General features: G+C 38.8%; 1 protein-coding gene across 14 annotated transcripts in view; it reads right to left on the bottom strand.

Annotated features, from left to right (window-relative positions):
* The window catches only part of GBF1 (golgi brefeldin A resistant guanine nucleotide exchange factor 1), a 164136-nt gene that overhangs the window by 75588 nt on the left and 66306 nt on the right, over positions 1-22242 (bottom strand). For all 14 annotated transcript variants that reach the window (XM_075610684.1, XM_075610690.1, XM_075610680.1 and 11 more), the window contains one exon: positions 1256-1387. In XM_075610684.1, coding sequence (XP_075466799.1) covers positions 1256-1387 — 132 coding nt within the window. The remainder of the gene's footprint in view (positions 1-1255; positions 1388-22242) is intronic.

The following is a 22242-nucleotide window of genomic DNA, read 5'->3' as shown; positions in this document are numbered from 1 at the left end:
CCAGTGACTTTAGGAAATAGATTATTTGGATGCAATGCACATGTTTCCCCAATTTGTACAGTTCACTGAAAACCAATCGCAGCCTTATTTCTCTAGCAGAAGAGTTAGTCCGCGTTTATAGTGCCAGCGGTTGCACTGATGACGTTACCTGTCGCCGTCGCCTCTGGCGAAAGTTGCACTTTAGTTTTGAGCGACGTTGCTGGCGACAAGGCCAGTGATGTCACGATGGGGGAGGGCAGAGTGCAGTAGGCGCTCTGTGATTGGTGTAGAGACAGTCACATGTGGCGACGGTCTCTCCCAAAATCAAATTTCACTGGCTTCCAAATTTTTTGTCTCTACGTCGCCCTTACTATAAGTGCATGCGACGGATTCAATGTATTTGTTTTGGCGCGGCGTCGTGTCACCAGCCTTAGCTTCCTCTAACGGTGCTTCAACAGCTACTGTATACTCATTTCCCAATAGATATCGCTAGTGTGTCAAAAAGGAATGACTATATTTTCATCACTTGTATCCATAAAAGTTTTAAAGATGTAAGTCTTCTAGATTGTAAGATCCTTGCAGCAGGGGCCATCTTCCTATAGTCAGTTTGAAAACAAAATGTGCTTTACTTCACATAAGCATTGCCCTAAACAAAAAAGGACCAACGGCTGTGTTTTGAATACACACTAGATTATTATTATTATTGCTACTCATCTTTTACATGTTACAGTGAATTTTCCGGTCTGCTTCTAATGGCACAAAAAAAATACTATATAAATGAACGGTAGGCAGCACAATGTACTTCAAGGGTCGCATGTGCCCTTGGTGCTAGCCGATCCACTGTTGGATGAAGCCTCCCCAATGATCTTTCAGGTTGTGCGGTTGCCACCTCTCTTCTCCACGTTGCTCGAACACATTTCCTGATTTCATCCTCCCATTGGAGTCTCAGCCACTAATTGTGCTGAAGCAGGGATATCCTGAAAACCTGACCTGTTGGTGGCCCTTCAGGACTGAATTTGCCCACCCCTACTATAAGCTCTTTAGCACACGTTTTTTTCTGGTCTTTGTAATAGTCAGAAAGCTTATGCCGCAAAGCACTGAAGAAATAGTTAGCATTATAATCTAAAAATGTTCATAATTACATCGTAAAAAAAAAAAGTAACAGAAAAAACGATGATCAAGGTAAAACGGTTATATAAAAATAAATTATTTGTTTTAGTTTTGGAACCCATACATCCAACAGGTTCTTTTTGTTTTTCAATGTATATATTCTTACCTATTAGTGCATAGGAGAGAAACTTGTTCACAGATGTCAAAGCAAGGCCAGTAATGGGGCCTGTAGTGTCTTCAGAACGGATGACCTCCAAAAAAGGACGAAGAAATACGTTGGGTTCAATTTCCGGAAGTTCTGCCAAAAAAAGAACAAAAATATATGTAAATCGGATAAAACCGAAAAGATAAAGAAACAAATTACTAATAATATAGTCAAGAAAAAATAAACTGGAAACTGTTGTCAAAATATAAATTACGACACCAGAAAATTAAGAATTGCACTAAATGACATATTTTTAAAATCGCAATCCGCCCATCCAATAGGAAGTCGCAACTTCATCTTTTGCGGCTTCCTATTGGCCGGCATTTTGGCACCCATTTTGTTTTCCCATGAAGAAGTGAAAAGAGAAGCGGCTAAAACTGTAAATATCGGTGAAAACAGAGAGAAATATAGAGTGGATTAATACTGGAAGACCCCAGGTTCCAATCCTGTGAAAACAAACATACACATACATATATAAAAACGCATACTGCACAGGGGGGAAGGATAGACTTCAATCACAGATCACATTCCAGTATGCACTGTTTTCAAGCAAAAAACTTTTTTTGGCTTCATTCATTGTAACACCGCCGGAAGTAAGTGTGTATATGTATGTGTGTGTATATGTATGTGTGTGTATATGTATGTGTGTATGTATATATGTATATCTGTATATGTATATACACACACACACACACACACACACACACACACACACACACTTACTTCCGGCGATGTTACAATGAATGAAGCCAAAAAAAAGTTTATCTTGAAAGGCATTGCCATGCACGGTACAAGGTTACATGATCACCCAAGTTTTGATAATACCAACACTGGACATTAGGTAAACGAGTTAAATTATTAGATGTATATATACAACGATAATCCGACGTTTCGATCCCTAGAGGCACCTCCCCAATTCGTTTTCTTGTGGAATATCTTAGAAGCCCGATACGGAATTATGCAGACAAAAAAGGTAGAGAAAGTTAAAAGCTTCCAATTCATATGCAAACGGAGTGATCTTCCAAATCATCCTATGAAAATACATGACCCAGCGTCTATGGCAAAACGGTTATGTAAACATACAGGAGAGAGCTCCCTTCGCTTTAATGCTTACAGTAAAAGGCGTATCCAAAAGCATTTTTTCAGCACTATGATGCCTCATTTCTGTAACATGATATCATCAGCTGTTTCAACCCTGCACTATTTCAAACCATTGTATCTGACTATGCATATGTATGTTCCTCAATAACATAAAATATATAATAGAACTTATTTGAGTAATTCCTCAAAACTTGACCATTCTGCAAGAGTACTGTTGCAATACTGTAAATTACACATTTGGTAACATACTTCAAACTAGTATAACAAAGAACAGAAAAATAACACTCTTTAAGTATGTTTTGGGAATATATGTTTCCAAGAGCAAAGGAAATGGAGATGCAGTGGTGAGAAAAAAAATAGGGATCAGAACCTGCTCCCTGTACAACACACGTGAATAATTCTAAATTCAACACTACATGGTTAGTTCTTTTGTAAAAGTTTCATACCAAATGTCAGTATCCCACCCTACACCATTTGGGAGTTATGGCATAGATTCAGAAAACCAGCTCACTTTTAGACAGCTACAAGCTGAAAATATTACAGCCAACCACACAAAAGGTTGTGATTCACCAAATCGTATCAGAGCTCGATCCTGGTGAATCCCAGTCAGATGGCCTAGTCATGGTCCATGCCAGAAAATTAAAGCAGCAATTTCCCCCTAACTGTTACCCCCCCCCACTTTCCTTTTATAGAATTCCACAACTGGGTGGGAGGTGTGAGGGGGGGGGGGAATGGGGTCCTCCAGAGCTGAACCTCGTTATATTCAGCTCCAGGTGTCCCAATATATTTACTGGTGAAGTTATTAGCTGTACTTCCTAGTTTTTAATGGGTTTTAAATTAGCCATCCAATAACCAAGATTTGCAGCTAATTGTGTTTCCCCTGGAGGGAGATTTAAACTGGGTAACTTGAGCGGTAAGTAGTTTGGGAACGGGGGGTTCCCTGGAGCACCTTGTTAAAAAAAAACAAAAAATAACACACACACTTAGGAGTGTGTGCTGCTGTAACAACGAGGTGTTGACAAGTCACTGTACTAACATACAGAACATTTGTGAGTAGGTTGCAAGGTATATTATGGTGCTAGAAGGTATGTTCTGGAATAGCACCGCTGAGTAAATATGAGCCCCAGTGCGACAAACACAGTATGTGTAATGTTTTGCGCATAAAAAATATTGGCTGCATCTAAAATCCATGCATAATCCAACAAAAACAGTTTTTGATGTGCCAACTCCGTTTTCAAAATGTATTTGGAATAGCAAAAAGGTTTCAGAATTTGTTATTACTTTAGCAAACGTCTTTAATGCAGCTTCATGGGAGTATTTTTTTTAATTCTTATATCTATAGTTACTCACACTAGTCACTTTGATTAAACATTGACGTTACAGGCAAAAACATGGGAGCTCTGGTCTTGCACCCTACTGTAGTTTGTAACTACTACCCCTTCGGCCGTATACACGATCTGGAGGTGTGTAACCTTTGGCCTATGTAAAATTATAGGTCATGACTTTTAAAGGTGTATTTTTTACGTATTGAGGTTGCCATTAATGGTTCACTACTTTTTAAGATCAAAATTCAGCCATTTTGGGGCTGTGATTAAAGATAAATAAGCAGACATGTTGCTCTGATTATTTAAGGCTTCCTACCAATGATGCAGACAGGGAAGGACTTAAAAAAGCTGGCTATTGACGTAAATATTTTTGCATGTTTACAAGGTGATTTTTAACCCAAAAATATAATTGAAGGCTCTGGCAAATCATGTCTCTGGGGTTATCGCTCTAGCCATAACAGACTTAAGGAGGCAATACAAGCAACTTAAAAAAAAAAAAATATATACAGTATATATATATATATATATATATATATATATATTTATTTATATATATATATATATATATATAATTATTTATTTATTTTACATATGCAGCATTTGATTACCTTTATTGAAAACGAATTACCTAAGCTGTCGATCGATTGGTTCTCCTGTGATCGTACAGCAAAATCCTGTTTCCCAGGGTTCACTAAATGGCGTCCGTTCCAAATAAATCCTTCAGTCAGTGTAACTCATCAGCTACAATGTATGCTTATATTACGATGGTAACATTATCTATTATTACAGTTTATAGCTCAAACTTCTGGGAATATTGGCAACAAATTATCACAAACAGGAAAGTGTCACAAAGATCTTGCACTGCTTGGGAAGTGTGATAGAAACCAAAGGATTCTCATTATATTAAAACTAATTAAAATGGCATTAAGAGTTGAATTTTAAAATAATAATAAAAAAAAAAGTAGTAGTATTATCTAATACTACAGAACTGATAAAATATAGGATATTGCTTGGATTGCTCTTTTAAAATAGATACTTGACGTGTTGTGTTTTCCATTCCCCATGTACTTCCCCAAGTAAAGTGGTTTGCAAACGGTCCAGTAAAGTGAGATACAGTATTTTGTTCCATGACATGCAACATCCCTGTGTGGTCCTAGGCAAGGCACTTGATTTTAGGTGTCAAACAAAAACATTTGGGTATCAGATCTCAATTTAACGACTATTTTTCTTGAACACACGGATTCATTTGACAGAAGCAGCGTATAATATAAAGCGATAAATAAGAAAACGAAATATTTGCAGAGAGAGAAAGAAAATGTCCTATTATTTTAAAAGGCTGTCCTATAACTAATTGGCTATGTAAAAACAGGGGGGGAGGGGGGAAATTAAAACACAAATTATAGTGCAAAGGACCAGCAAATACAAATACCACTTATGAGCACATTCACATGTCTAAGATGGATCAAAAAGCCTTCCATAACCCATAACCACTCAGGAAACAATGCTTCCACTGCAGCCAGGAATTCTGGGTAATGATATGCAAATGAGCGCAGTGCCTAATTTTTTGCTTCTTGTCCCTTTATGTGTTATTTATATTATTTGCTATCTATATGATTGTCACATGTATTACTGCTGTGAAGTGCTATGTACATTAATGGCGCTATATAAATAAAGACATACTACATACGTTTAAACTTGGACCTCTATAAGCTTACTGTATGCCTGCTGTATTACACAGCTTTTGCAGCACAGTCTGGGTTAAAAAGTACATAGCCAATAAACCTACTCACAGAAAGATAGCTGTTTCGACGGAGCGCATTGTGTCGCACGCGGCCGTCAGCCGAGCGATTTGTGGCCTGTGAGCCACAGCGATGGGAAGGCGTGGCCGTGACGTCATGTGAGCGGTTGTCCCCCATTGGCTGAACCGTGCACGTTACCCGGCCGTCGCGCGACCAAATCAAAAAAAGTTTGTCTTCCCAGGAATCATGAGCGCGGTCGCTCTTCATCGCACGCGCTATGGCCTGCCTCAGAGGTACGGCCTTTTGTTCGTACCGCGGTCGCGGGGAGTATGGACGCGGCCTTACGAGTCTCATCAGTGTGAGGTTGGTTACTGGTTTGGCAATGTGCAGCTGGAGGTGATTACAACCAGACACAAACAAGTTCTGGCGAGTAAAAATGACAAAAGTCGGAAGTGAAGTCCCGAGGGGGAGAGGTGTAGGCGGTGGACAGCTCCGTGAAAAAAAGATAAGACTGGATTGCTTTAGATCATTTAAAAGATGGTTTATTGGGCCATAGGCAAACAAATAAAATTGAGGGATAACCCCACAAGTGAACACGGACGCGTTTCGCCCGTAATCGAGCTTTTTCAAAGAGTATTGTTACTGTGTCTTAGAGAAACTATATAGGGGACAGAACCAGAAGTGGCGTCCGTCCGGTGCTCAACCCTTTATATTGAAAAGATAATGGGGGGGGGGAAGATAAAAATTAAATAAGAATAAAAATAATAAATACAAAATCCTTCTATTTAAACACTAGTTATTATTAGTATAATTAATATATGTGCTTGAGCGATACAAGAAAAACAAAAACAAAAAACAAAAGCAAAAATATTGAGAAAACCGAAACATATTTAACAAATTGAAAAATAAATGTCAGTAGTTTGATGACATATATAACAAGTACAGCTCAACCCCGTTATAACGCGATCCGTTACAACGTGAATCCGCTTATAACGCGATCCAAGCGTGGCTCCCAATTTTCGTATTTATGAATACTCTACAACACGATTATTGGTATCTTAAATACTTTACTGTACAATGCATACAATTGTACATTATTTCTAACGCGATCCGCTTATAACACGATGTGATTCTTTGGACCCCAAGCACAACGTTATAAGGGGGTTGAGCTGTATAATTAAATCAATGCAGATTAGATGGTAATACTTTGTAGTCTAGCATCAGGAAGCCTCGAACATTATCACAGTTTGAGAACATATGTGGAAAAAGTATTTATCAAAAAAGCTGTTTAAAGCTTTGCTACAATTTTTTTTTTATTTCCAGTCCACATTAATGCCATTAGGGACTAGAGTGCCTAAGGTAAATATCCAGATCATCTCTTTTTGATTAAGGATGTTCTGGCGATCCCCTCTTCTAGCCGAAAGAGGGATATGCTCAATCCCACTAAATGTGAGTGAGCCAAGTTGACCCTTTGGACAGTCCGCAAAATGTCTAGCGACTGGAAACCTATGGTCTTTCTTTTTAATAGATCTTATGTGCTCCATGATGCGTATTTTTAAAAAACGAATAGTTCTACCTATGTAACTTTTGCTGCACCCACAATTAAAAGCATAGATGACATCATTAGTATTACATTACATTTTAATTTTCAGTCTCTCTCCATTTTACTTTGTTTTTACCATTTTTATAGGTTTGGCATCTGTACATACACTACAGTGACCACAACTAAAGAAACCTACTGGAGGTGAAAAGCCCCTTGTTGTTGGAGAGTGTGTGGACAAGGTTCTTGCCTTCCTGAACACAAATTTTGGTGCATCTTCAACACCCAATTTTAGTTTATTGTCGAGTTTCAAGACATCCCAATGTTTTGTAACTATTGAGCGAACGGCATTGGCTTGTCGACTATGTTGTGTTATAAACAACTAAGGTGTATTTTGATTTTGAGTTCTTTTGGATTTGTGTTTGCTCTCCAAGAGATCAGATCTTGCTGTTAAAAATGCATGTTCAAAAGCTTGTTGTATGTTTGTCTCCCTATACACTCTCTGGAAAAGTCTTGTGGCCAACTCTTGTGATTGTCTAATGAAAGTCTCAGAATTAGAACATATACATTTAAGCCTCAAGAACTGTCCTTATGGTGTACCTCTAAGTAAGGACTTCGGGTGTCCACTATTTGCTCTCAAGAAAGTATTTCTTGAGTTTGGTTTTCTATATATGTCGGACTTTCAAATGGTCCACAAACTCCACCAGTGACCCCGTGTCACCCTCCCATAGTAGGATCAGGTCATCAATGAACCTCCGATAAAAAAATGATGTTTTTCCGAAAGGGATTAGTGTGACTAAAAAAAAAATGTGTAAACTCCCATCTTCCCATAAATAAGTTGGCATATGATGTTGCAAAAGAAGTGCCCATTGCTGTGCCACGTCTCTGTAAATAATAATCATTGAATAAGAAATAATTGTGAGTAAGTAAAAATAAAATTGATTCTGCAATGAAAGTGATGTGTAGGTGAGAGGTGAGATTTATTTAGAAAATATTGAACAGCTGCAATAGCTTGTGTGTGCTCTATAATAGTGTATAAAGAGGTTACATCTAAAGTGACCCAGAGGTATTTAGAAGACCAAGTGAAATTAGACAGCGAGTTTAAAAGGTCAGTGAGATATGATGGGACTTTGTGAACCAGTGGCTGTAAAAAAAATATCAATATATCTTGATAAAACATCTCCCAAAGATCAAATACTCAATATGATAGATCGGCCAGGAGGGCCAACTAGAGACTTATGGATCTTTGGGAGATGGTGAAAGATAGGTATAACAGGATCCGTGACATACAAGAAAGTTCTTTTATCGCTAAGTACTTGGAGTGTATATATATATATATATATATATATATATATATATATATATATATATATATATAATTTCTGGGGTGATTGCTACTTTAAGTATAATGTTAATTCTGTAATAGATGTGTCAGGTCCTTATCTACTGTAAATACTAGGACTGCATGCGCATATGTGTAACATGTAAAATGAGTGAACCGTGTGAAAGTTGTAGCTCAGTCGGTAGAGCATCAGACTTGTGTTTTTTATTCACAACTTTCACAACCGCAAGTGATCCCAAGTTTGGACAGAATGTAAGTGTTTAATTGAAAGCTTTAAAGTAATAATATATATTTTAAAAGCTCCTGGAAGGCGGGAGGGGGGGGGGGGGTGCAACAATATAATAAACACAGCTCAATGTTTTCAGTTTTGCCGAAATTTCAGGAGTAAAAATTTGTAAAATATAAAAAAAAAAAAAAAAAAACAATTTTCCTCGAAAGAGCTTTCTATGAATGTATACCATGACCGAGTAGCAAAATAATATATCACGCAGCGCAGTGGGTATAATTAGAACGTTCACTCTGTGTGTTCTAGAAGTAGGACCCCCCAGTGAGCGATCTTACTGAAATAGAAGCATGCAGCATTTACTCACACATATGCAAAGCTTTGGCTAAAATACATTTTGAGAGAGGGCACCCAAAGCTGTAAGGCCCATTCTATGTGCCGAATTTAAAGACAATAGCACAGGAATGGCCAACTCCAGTCCAAGGATATTAACACCTTCAGTGCCAGTGGAGAAAATGTACTCTCCTGTAATTTACAGTATAACAAATAAGACAAACAGCACGACCTAAATTGATAATAACGTCCAATACGGCCAATATAGATAAGGTGCAGGGAGACCAGTAGTCCCCATAAACTCCAAAAGGGTAATATATTGAAACATATGGCAACCCTGCACTCAAAAATACTTAAGACAGAAATACTTCAAACTAGTATATTTTACTCATAAAGATGAGAATAAAAGTGAAATACTGTGTAATGTAAGCATACAGATAACAGAGCAATCAAACAGTGTGAACAGGAAGGACAAATGAAAAATAAGGGGGGGGAAAAGGAAAAATAACAATTATATTCACAAAAGTGTCAACTTTTGACACTTTTGTGAATATTATTGTATTCTTCTTTCTTATATTTCCCGTCTATTTTCCGTTATTCATTTGTCCTCCCTGTTCACACTATGTTTCATTGGTCTGTTATCTGTATGCTTAAATTGCACAGTATTTCACTTTTATTCTCATCTTTATGAGTAAAATATACTATTTTGAAGTATTTCTGTCTTAAGTATTTTTGAGTGCAGGGTTGCCACTTGTTTCAATATCTCCTGTAATGTGTTTCTTGTCTCTTGGGTACTGAATGGATTCATACCCATGGCGGAGTAGTTTTCCCAAGTGAAATTACTTCGTTAAATATGCAAAGACAATACCTTATGGCTCTTCATTCACATTTGACCTTATTTTTGAAGAGGTACAACCCATCTCCAATTTTACGCTCAAATATGCTGAAAAGAACTTCTATTGAAACAAACATATTTGTGTATTAACCATTCCCATTACCGAGGATCATATTGCTTAAAATAGCAAGACTAAATGACTAAATGTTGGTAAGGGCATTTCATTGTAGTCACCAAACCCATATATGATCCCTTTGCTATTTTTACAACTGTAACACATAAAAAGCTTAATGAACATGAGAGGGGTATCAATATAAGGGGAAAAAACGTCCATTAAAAATGAATACTAGGAGATGTGTGTCTAATTTCAGCTGCCTCTATTTCATGTTTAGGCGAAACACAAAGGTTACAGCTGTTCAGATATCTGGAAAGTAAATACAAAGTGAATATGCCGATACAGATATGCTTCATGTTTTTGCCTATAGTAGAACAGCTGTTGCTTTGGGACAATCCATGAAAACACAGTTAAGTCCACAGCTTCATTAAAAACAAAGACCTTTTTCTTAACTACAGATTCATGTCGCATAACCCAAGAATGTGTGTACAGTATGTGTATGTGTATATACACACATCGACACGCACACACACACTTTTTGTTTACATGATTACTGTAGGAATTTTTGGGGATTTCTAATGCATCGAGTCAAATGTTTCACGTGATGCATAAAGCAGTGAAAAGCATCACTGATACAGACTTTAACCGACAAATTACGAACAAAGAATTGAATTAAATATTATGGCGGATATAAGTGTGCTGTAAATATTTTAGATAACTGCAAAATAAATTCTCACCAGCTCTGAATATTCAAAATCAGAGGGGACATAAGCCAAGCAAAAAATGTGTATCAAAATAAATACTGCAATTGGAGTAGAAGGTAGCCTAAAAAGACCATGTCCCCAAGCAATCACTTTTAACTTCAAAATTAATTTAAGTGGTAAACTCATGACCAATTCTTCAGGCCAAAACAAAACACTGATGGTTCTTGATCTGAATTAAAGACAAGGGCTCGCTCCTAATGCAGGAGAAGCAGTGACGGCCTTTAAAACAAGCAGTCAGAGTTAAATGATCTCCACCGAGAATTTCAATGCATGCAAGTCTTTTAGATGGACTGAACCACCTTTCAAGCCAATACAATTTTTAAGCATGTGAACTTAAGCGCTCAAAAAGAAAATTGCTACATGCTGAAGAGATCAATTAGGTTTGAAACATGCTATAGGAGCGGATATGGCCACTGTACTAGCGCTGTTGTAGTATTGCAGCCACATCTTGGAAATTGCCAGGTCCTAACTAAACCGGCAATTTGAAAGCCCAGGAGAAATTAAAACTTCTTCTCAAACACCTTCTAAAGCAAGTAATTCTCAAAAGCTTTGAGTGCAAACCGCTTTTTCTCAACAGTTTTCTGAATAAAAATTGACCATGCATTGAAAAGGTTAAGCTCTTTGTGTTCTGGGAAAGAGAGAGGAGAGAGAGGAGAAAGTGAAGAGAAAGAGAGGAGAGGAGAAAGTGAAGAGAAAGAGAGGAGAGGAGAAAGTGAAGAGAAAGAGGAGAAAGAGGAGAGAGAGGAGAGAGAAATAAAAATCAGTTTCAATTGAAGTTCGCTTGAAAAATGTCTAACCTTTCTATTTACCCTTTCCTTCCTTGCCGAGAGTTAGAAAAAAAAGGTAATAAGCTTAATGTAAAAGATATTACTGCAAAGGCGTAAACCATATTTTCTCCAATATCCTGAGACGCATTTCAAGCTTTTTGTGCATCTAATGTTGTTGATGCAATTAATTGGCTTTAGCCCTGTTTAGTTGCGATTGGTGCAGAAGAATAAATGACCATGAGCTTAAGATTTTTTCATTCAGCAATGTTGCAATTGATAGGGAAATGGTCACTCGGTTGAGTACTTCAACATTCTTGTAAAATCGGATATACCTTGCGAAATCGGCACTAGAGCTTTAGTACAAGTATAGGTCTCAACACAAGCAGAAGCATCAGAGAAATATCTGCAGGGGTGCCTTGGTAACCAGAATTAATGACCTTGTTTTGGGTTTATTATAGCCCTCAGTGAGTGGACACTGAACAATCAAAGTGACCTCAAAATGACAGCAACGCACAAACTTTAATTCACCTAGATAAACAAGGCCTGTTTGCTTAGGACTTCTCTCAATCCACATACCTCTTTTATGTGGACGCCTTCAACTCACTCTATCCATCCCTCAGGACAGAGGGGAACCTGCCCCTGTATGAAATGTAGAAATACACATAAAATACAGCCAAGTGTACACAATCACTCTCTTTCTTCTTCCACTAGGTTTAGCCCTTGACCCTCTATTTTTTTTGTTTTGTTACCGTGAGCTTTAGGGTTAGAAACATAATTAAATTTGATCTGACAGTTCTTCCTACTTAAAGAGTTCTCACCTCAAGCAGGAAAATATAATAAGATAAGGTATTTCGCTCAAACCTTGGTGAAACATCATGGGTTTCTGTGGAGTTATTTAACAAAGTCTAATGACACAGGAAGGCAACACTGGATGTGTGAAGTGGGAGATCTTCAGGTATCATTTCTAAAACCCTAGCCACCAAAAATGTGCAAGGCAGTTACATAATGCATGGTATTTACTGGGCATAATGTTTTGGTTACTGTGCCCATTCAAAACATGTTCTGAGCCTCGTCATTTATGGGAGGTCAATTTGGGCATCTCGGAATACTAAAAGTATAACATCTTCATTTGGTCTTCTACTTCATTAAAATTTTAAAAATACGTTTTTTGTTATGCGACTTTTACGGTACGAGGTGCTGAATACTATTTGATTACTGTAACCTCCTGCTGTCCGGCCTTCCTGCCTCTCACCTGTCTCCCCTACAATCTATCCTAAACGCTGCTGCCAGAATCACTCTACTCTTTCCTAGATCTGTCTCAGCATCTCCCCTCATGAAATCCCTCTCCTGGCTTCCGATCAAATCCCGCATCTCACACTCCATTCTTCTCCTCACTTTTAAAGCTTTACACTCTTCTGCCCCTCCTTACATCTCAGCCCTAATTTCTCGTTATGCACCATCCAGACTCTTGCGTTCTTCTCAAGGATGTCTTCTTTCTACCCCCTTTGTATCTAAAGCCCTCTCCCGCCTTAAACCTTTTTCATTGACTGCCCCTCACCTCTGGAATGCCCTTCCCCTCAGTACCCGACTAGCACCCTCTCTATCCACCTTTAAGACCCACCTTAAGACACACTTGCTTAAAGAAGCATATGAATAGGACTGTGGCTATTCTGAACACATGGCACATAAAGCTTGGCCCCCTGCAGATGCACTTACCAGAACTCCCTCCTACTGTCTCTGTACGTTCTCCCTACCTACCAATTAGACTGTAAGCTCCTCGGAGCAGGGACTCCTCTTCCTTAATGTCTAAAGCACTTATTCCCATGATCTGTTATTTATATTATCTGTTATTTATTGGATTACCACATGTATTACTGCTGTGAAGCGCTATGTACATTAATGGCGCTATATAAATAAAGACATACAATACAATACAATACAATTTCTAGAAACTTGGCACTCAGACCACTGGGAAAAAATACTGTCCAGTACATACAGTACATAGAAGTTTAGCTGACTCCAAGTACTTAATGGTCAGTGACTGCATTAGGACACTATGAGGTCAATGAGAGTGCAGAATACAATTGTATTCTGTGGCTGAATATAGAAGAAAATAATGGAAAGAGGGCTATGTGAGCCATTACTAAAACTCTTGTGGCAGTCCTATACGTGCCAAACCAGCACCTGTTTTCCTGTAGTCCATTTCATTTTTTTATGCTACATACTTGACACAGAAGTTGCATTATTCTAGTGAGGCTGCATTCCAGCCAAAAGTGCATTGTGAATATTTCTCGCTGCAAACACAGACGCCAAGTGATAGATGGCTTTTTAATAATTAAATACGTTATGCTCCATCATCTTGAAGTGAACGGGTGTTTTATCACCATGGATTTAGAAGGGGAAAAAAAAGGGGGGGGGGATGAATTACAACATTTAGCAAATAAAATAATACATCCATTCGCAGACGAACCCATTTAGCAGCTCGGTGAGGCTTAGCCCCATTCACTGCTCTGGTAGCAATGGAGGGGTTACCAAATGGGCCTATAGGAACAAAAGTCTAATCAACTCCAATAAAAAGGGAAAAAGGTCTAATAGAAGCTAACACACATGCTCAGTACTTTTTAACAAGCGATTTCTACATTTCTACAGTGATTGTTACCTTTTAACATTATGCTCTATATTAGGGGTGGGCAACTCCAGTCCTCAAGGGCCACAACAGGTCAGGTTTTCGGGATATCCCTGCTTCAGCAAAGTGGCTCAGTTGAAGACAGCCACCTGAGCTGAAGCAGGGATATTCTGAAAACCTGACCGGACGGTAACCCTTGATGACTGGAGTTGGCCACTCCTGCTCTATACCACCAAAGTTGTCTGCTTTAGTGGTTTGTAGATTCAAAACCAAGCATGGGATCAAAATGTGAATTTCGCTCGAAAGTTGGAGTCAAAATTAGACCAAATTTTCAAGTCAACCCGAAATTTGAGCCAAAACCTGGAAAAGGATCACCCCAGATTCAGGGGTTTTTTTTTTCATCTTAATTGGGCGAGCGTTCACACCAGTGAAAGGGTCTACGCTTATTCTTAAGGACTAGTTTTCTTTGCATAAGACCTTTCAAGACCTCCTTCTTGGCAAACACGAAAATTTCACATGTTGGGTCATTAAAAGAATACAATATAGTCTTGGATTATTTAAATAATATATTAGCTATAATATTTTCAAAAGAAGCCCCTCTAATTGTGCAACATCATTACAACACAAGCTTAAAGAAGCAGCCCCTCTGATCACCGGTTGTTGGTTTTTTAGCACATATTTACTTTAAAAGATTTCCCCTTGCCATTTCAGGGGATGTTTTCATTTTTTCTTAAATCTGGTGCTTCGTTCAGGAGACATGAACAGTTGACATATTAAATGTTACCATGGTAAACTCAGACGCTAGAGAAACTTTTACAGGGCCCGGGGCCCCGGTGGCACCAGCGTGACACCGGGCCTCCGGCATCTCCACATCAGGTGATTGCTCCAGAGCGACCACATGACCGCATCAGGGTCCAGAATGCCGGAAACTGAAGTGGAGGGAGCTTCACTTCTGCTCTATCAGAGCGCTCAGCCCGATCCCCTTCTGAAAAATTAGCAAGTACGTATTACGTGCCAGGTAAGGCCTCTGACGTGCCACGTATATCTGAAGGGCACTGTTAAGAAAACAATTCTATTTAACACACAAAAAAAACAGACCAGTACATGCTCAGGGGGCAAGATACTAACATTATACAGGTTAAAGTGATCTAGGGCTCTTGGGAGATTGCTGCTCTAAAAGTAAGGCTTTTCTTGGGGAACGTTATCCTTACGCTGCCAAAGGGGTCTGCAATAAATTGCAACAAAAAGGGGGGTGCCTTTAAATCTTTTCATATTTGTGTTAATATCCAATATGATATCTTTTTTTTATTGATAGGATTCGGAACATTTGGGAACTTTTAATTAGTATATTTTATCTGTAATATTGTATTTTTCATATTTGAATATTTTATCTGCAATAACTTTTTTAAATACATTTTGTGATTTGATTTTTTAAGTTGGTTTTTAAAAAGTGCTTACTTACATTTGTCCCCAAAAAGTGTTATTTTTGGGGAGAACTGTTGCTTTGAAAGCTATATCATGATGCAATAATGCATTTTGCTAGCACGGGTGTAGCCAACTCCAATCCCAAAGGGCCAACAACAGGTCAGGTTTTAAGGATATCCCTGCTTCAGCACAATAGGCTCAATCAGTGGCTCAGTCGAAGAGCCTCCTTTAGCATAGGTGGCTCAATCAGTGGCCACCGATTAAGCCACCTGTGCTGAAGCAGGGATACACTGAAAAACTGACCTGTTGGTTGCTCTTGAGGGCTGGAGTTGGTCACCACTGTGCTAGCATGTATCCATTCCATTTATATCTGAAAGCACTAACCAACATTCTTGAGTGACTATTCTTGCAGGCATCAACATATGCAGAATACGTATTGCATATCAACTTAGTCTTGTTGTCATAACATTGTAGTATGATACTTAATCGTACAAAACTCATTGTCACGGGAGACCAGGCCATTTACACCTTTTTATCCGTATCATACATTGAGCAAAACAAGATAATGAAATCAATTGAAAAAATTTTCACAGGAAAAGGCAAACACACAATGTTACACAAAATACAGACAAAAAACACACTTACTTGGGACTGGGGTACAAAGCTAGACTCTTCTAGGTGCAGGGAGTCCTAATAAGGATTTCCCCCTGATAACAGTTGCAAAAACAGTACAGAAAATATTCTAGCCAGCTTTAACTGAAGCAGCGTTTTTTTCTTGCTGGAGACTTGAAATTTAGAAACCTAGCATCTGGAGAAAACTTTGAGAATCTTTAGAACCTTGAGAGAACACTTGGAAAACACAAACTATCTAATCTAATGGGCGCAAGGGGTTATAATACCTCTGACTTTCATTCAAAAAATACTATAGCCCAATCCAAAGCGTGAGAAATTTCTCCGCCGCCAATCACAGCAGGGCTCATCTGGCTGATTATGTAGAGAAAGGGGCATGGCTATCTGCAGGGAAGGCTTTGCAGAGTCTGAAAGAACTGTTGGGGCCTTTTCCTCTGCCCCTCCTTGCTACCAAATGGCCAGACACCTCAACATCCTGGATTCCCTTTGAGGCCAGATGGCTAGGCAGACATGTCTCTTATGCAAATGCTTAGGCTAACTACATGGATTTTTATACATACAGTATAACACCTTATGAACCATACATTTTGGAGTACCTCATTCGGTTGGGGCACCCACACACCCAATACAGGCCCTGGGAAACCTTGGCACTAACTGGGGTACCCGCCTTAACCTAGGGATTCCCTCAGCTACAGGGATACTTTTAATCCCTGTGCCTCATTTAACTGTGCACAAAGCATATGTTCTAAAAACACACTGTTCAATAAAATATACACTTTAAAAATATCCTAAGTCTGTGGGTTATGGGAAATAGAATAAGAAGCTGCACTCTATTTCTTACTAGCCATATTCCCCACACTCTATATAATAAACTTAGGGCTGGACTTTTAAAAGTCCCCTCATAACCTTATAGATGATTGGAATACCCCCCAGAACCTCTACACTTGTTCTGGGTGACCTGGGCATTTACTGGGTATTCCCATTAACCTCGGGACCCCTTGACTGTTTCAGGGACCTCACATCCTTATGCCTCATTTACCTTTCTGGGCTGTGCTGAAGCAGGGACCCCTAGTGGTGAGTCGCGCAATTACAGGTAATGCTTTTACAACAGTTGGGGCCAAGAGCTGACACTCCTGACCGCCAAAACATGGATCAGAGGTAACTAAACGGGCTTAACCTTTATTAGTGGGCCTGGCTACCTCTTCACCGTCACACTCATTGCTCGTTAGAATTTTTACGGTCAAAAGTGCCCTAAAAGACTGGAGGCGCGGAGGTGAAATAGGGTTGTTTTAACTTCTAGCACGTTCAGCAACATTACAGGCCCATCAGTCAATCCAAAAAATGGGAACGGAATGCCGTATCTAGACTTATAGAATTTGTCATCTCTCTTATATTTGACAGAATCCGAATGAGATATAAAATCAGTTGGGCACACAGATCAATGTACAATTATTGCAACCCAACTTTCCAGATTACAACCACGACATATTAATGCAATAGTTATTAACAACACTAATAATCAGCAGCAATTGATCATTAACTGTCAATATGTGATTCTAGTTCAGCCCTCATCGCTGCCACTTTCCATAGGAATTAGTATTGAGAACTTAACGTACTGTGATGGGAGTGAGAATCAGAAATGATCTGCAGGATAGCATAAGGGGTGACGGGGAGGCAGAAGCAATACTAGATCCATGTGTTAAAGGTAACACTCGCAGGCATGATTTCTGTTCTAGAACCGCGTGCTAGAGAGACTTAATAGGGTTTACTCATAGGTGAAAGCAAGATCGCCTGGAAAACGAGAACACATGCTCGAGCTCCGACTACATTTCACACCAGTATTATTCAGTACCGTGCACCACAGATATGTAATATAGAAATACAAAAAAGTAAGTTCCTCCTGATTGTTTCCTCACCTGCTATATTCCTTCAGACAGCTAGCGACATGCTCTGGGGAATATGAATATCCATTACACTTTTTTTTTTTTTTTTTTTTAAAGCCCTGGTTGTACCAAAAGCACACAACAAGGCATAATGGCTCTTATGTAATGTGCTGTGAAGACACATCCTCGTGCTGGATGAGGTTTGTAGTGAGATTCATTTGAATGGAGCTGATCTCTTCTCCAGCATGGGGAAAGTGTTTCACAGCATAATGAAGAGGGGCCGTGACTTCCAAAGAGCCACCAATTATTGCATTTATTAGAACAATTATTTCCACTGATTCGAAGAAAAAAAATCAATAGCTTTGTATTTATTTGTTGGCTGAAATACGTTTTAAGCTTCAAAATCAAACATCATTTTAGTAGCTCTGCAAAGGTGACAAAATAAACTTGTGTTGTTCATTTTTAAAAGTGCTTTCCTGTCTCTTGCAGCAACTGAAGTATCAACTGAGTATTGATCCCTAACTAACCTCCATTTTCTCCGCAATATTTTCAGCTTCGGAGACCCCTGTGTGCCCGAGATACTTACTGGTGAAGTTAACGGTATTTCTTCCTGGTTTCTAAAGGGTATTTAAATGGCCAACCAATAAGGGAGCCACAACCAACAATGTTGCAGCTTCCTTTTGGCCTGAGATTTGGCAGCCATTTTGTTTCCCCCGAGGGCAATTTAAGCTATCATGTAGAAAAATTGGGGCTAAAAATAAAAACATAAACGAGGAGGAGGAACTGCTCCTTTAATGGTGGGAAAATAAAAAAAAACCCTATAGGGCAATTGTTAGAAAATGTGAAAGTAAAACTACTCAGGGGATAATATTAAAGAATCAAAACCTTCAACTTTTCAGTCTGGTCATCTTTAAAGTAGGATATTCACAACTAAAATCCCTTTTAAGAACTTGGCTGGATAAGGCTTGTGAGACACTTCTTAAGAGATCAGAGCCACATATTGTTGCACAATCAGAACAAGCCAGGAGGCTTTGCACTCCCACCACTGCCAGCAAAATACTCAAATATCCTCTATGCTTCAGTTCCTTCGTTCCCTTTCAGTTTACCTCGTATCCTTACAGCCTTAACTATACTCCAGTAACTGGTTGGAAGGAAGACTGTTGACAAGACACTTCTGTTCAGTGTGAACTTACTTCACAAATTCTCGCTTTGTCAGTCCAACTACTACCATATCTCACACGTAAAACTAAATGATAATTATTAATGTCCAATGATCCAGAGTTTTTTTTTTTTTAATTTGCAGACACCTTAATGATAAACAAAGAACATTATGAAGTGGATTAAAAGTGCACACTACTTTTTTTTTTTTTTTTAGAAAATCAAACGTAGTGTCTCAGCCTATGCACATTTGATGAAATAATGCATGTGGGATTCCAATCAGTTAGAACAGTGGTTCGTTCTCAACTCCAGTCCTCAAGACCCCCTCCCTCCCCCCCCCCCCCTTAAGGTTAGGTTTTCAGGATATCTCAGCTTCAACACAGGTGGCTCAATCAGTGGCTCAGTCCCTGTGCTGAAGCAGAGATATCCTGAAAACCTGACCCGTTGGGGTTTGTCAACTCCAGTCCCCAAGACCCCCTGAGTTAAAACTAAACAGCTCAATTAAATGCTACAGAATTTGTTAAGAAAAGTTTTGAATTTTTTGTTTATTCACAAAGAACGGGACTTCCGAACACATCATCATCTGTATGTATACCAGGTGATCACCTGATGAAAGGTCCATATGGGACCTGAAACGTCGTCTTTTCACTGTTCTTGGCTGTTACATTAAAGGAGAATTTCATTATTAACTTGTGAGTAGAGCTGTACTTTGTATCTCTGTCTTTGTGGAGACCTGCACTTTGAAGAAATTGCTTGTCTGTGTTGGGTGCACAAGCAGGTTTCTCCTTGCCTATGGCTGTTTCCCCATACTTTTGGGACTGTAACTTTTAATTTAAGCGCAGGACACACACATCCACAGACTTGGTAGCTTATATAGCGACACACTGGCAAAGAATTTCCTTCTGTTAATATTCATTTTAATAGGAATTGTATGTTAGTGCTCCTTGCATCTTCTTTTTCCCTAGAATGTGTTTTGATGTATATTTGTTGTGCACAGCTATTAAAGGAATGTTAAATAATGAAACAGAGTGTTATTAATAGTAGAAATTATGTTAAATGGCTGAATGCTTCCACTTTTCTGTAACTGCAATGTACACTGCCAAAGAGTTCTGCACCTTTAAGCGCAAGTACTGCGATAAACAAAGGCCATCACGTCGGGTGGTGTACCCTCAAGTCGAACGCAATGACGATTCAGAACCAGAACTGTGGCTGTAACCGGCTCAAAATGCAGCAAGTAAAACAATACCAGAATGCTGCATCGCTATTCTTCATTCATCAAAAGAGGAAGGGTTATGACAGGATATGTGAGAAGCAAAAGCATCCTGAAGCAGAGTTTTGGAATTCAATTATAGTTCGCAGCGCATTTAATTATGGCCCAGTGACTCAGTTCTTGAAAGAAAGGATAACCTTAAAAGTAATTTGATCTGTAAGCAGCAGTACTAGTTAACATGTGATTTTCATTACCCTCCCTTCCCAAAAAAGTACCCCATTCTCCACATTTGTTTTTCTGATGTTAGATCTTTTTACCGTGGAATAGCGTTCCACCTATTCTATGCTGCCGTTGGGTCCCAATTTGCCAGCATTAACACAGATACAGGGAGGTATTTGATGCCTGCTCTACCAAGCTGCATTCAAACTAAATCCTCCATGTGTATTTAATAAATCACACTAGTTAGGTGGGCAGGATTAGTTTCAAGTCACCTAATGACTATATCATGAGCAGCAGTATTAAAGGGATTAATATTAATCTTGGTCGTTTCTGTGAAAGGCCAGTCACAACTCAGGCAGGAACAGCAGCAGCAGGCAGCGTGAGAAATCCTAAACAAGAGGAATGAGATTAATGAGTGTCCATGTTCGACCTGCAAGTCTTCATCTACTGGGGGAGGACACAAGCAGTGTAGTCTTGCACAGAAGGGCTAATAAATAAAACCAATATGACCAGAAGTGATGTTCATCACAGCAGTGTCTTGTGTTAATATCTTTCACCCAACACTACTATTCTTGAGAACTTCTAAAGTCCTACATACAACCAAACTATTTAATGGCAATGATAATTAATGTTAACATTTTAGAGACTGATGACAGACATACACACACAGTATATTATCTTTAGCCCTTGTCGATCCACAGCTGGATGGAGACCTTCTCAATGATCTTCCAGGTGCTGCGGATGCAAGAGTCTCCTCCATGTGTCTCCAACAAATGTCAGCCTCCCATCTTACATATATACTGCGCGCGCGCCACACACACACACACACACACACACACACACACACACACACACACACACACACACACACACACACACACACACACACACACACACACACACACACACTTAACTAAAGCTCTTATGACACCTAAATGTGAAATTCGTGGAACAGTGCCAGTGGGACAATTTTAAAAGCAGTAAACTTTTACATATCAAACAGCTCAAGTGTCAAAAAGGTACCATTGACAGATAAACTGATGGATAGACATCCATTAGGCACATTACCTAGTGGAGAAATGGATAAGATTTTGACCATTTGCAACAATATCACATGTCTAGTAATTAGTATTATGCCTTTACTCTGTTATAATTGAGGTAGAGAAAACAAACGCTCATTGAAAACCAAATATATTTTTTTATATTATATTAAGCACTGACACTTTAAGCAGTTATGGGTCACCGACACACTAAAAGTAAAATTGTGGTCATTTTGTTTATTTGCAAGGACTCCAAAGATGACTAGGAAACGACCTCTTGTTCTTTTGTTTTCATTTCAACGTATTTAAAGCTCCTTATGTTCTGTTACTCACCCTACTACAAAAATAAATTGATCTTGATGCTTTTTTTATTCAACAACAACATATTCTAGTACCCCTATGATCTAACCAAAGAAGGAATACAGAAAAAAGGTTTGTCAGATTATATACACACACTAAAGAACAGTACTACAGGAATTTGTATCTGTGCAATACAATCTTTCCACCAGTATTCAAAACTATATGTGTTTAACAAACTTTCTAGATATTGTGATATGAACAAGCAACCATGGCACATATATAAATACAATTATCCAATAGTACTACATTACAATTGTATTTATTTGAAAAAAAATCGGAACATATATTTCATTGTGATGACTCATCTATGGGC

Source organism: Ascaphus truei, chromosome 8 (genome assembly GCF_040206685.1).
Source record: "Ascaphus truei isolate aAscTru1 chromosome 8, aAscTru1.hap1, whole genome shotgun sequence".
NCBI classification, from domain to species: domain Eukaryota; kingdom Metazoa; phylum Chordata; class Amphibia; order Anura; family Ascaphidae; genus Ascaphus; species Ascaphus truei.
This window is presented reverse-complemented; position numbering and strand designations above follow the sequence as displayed.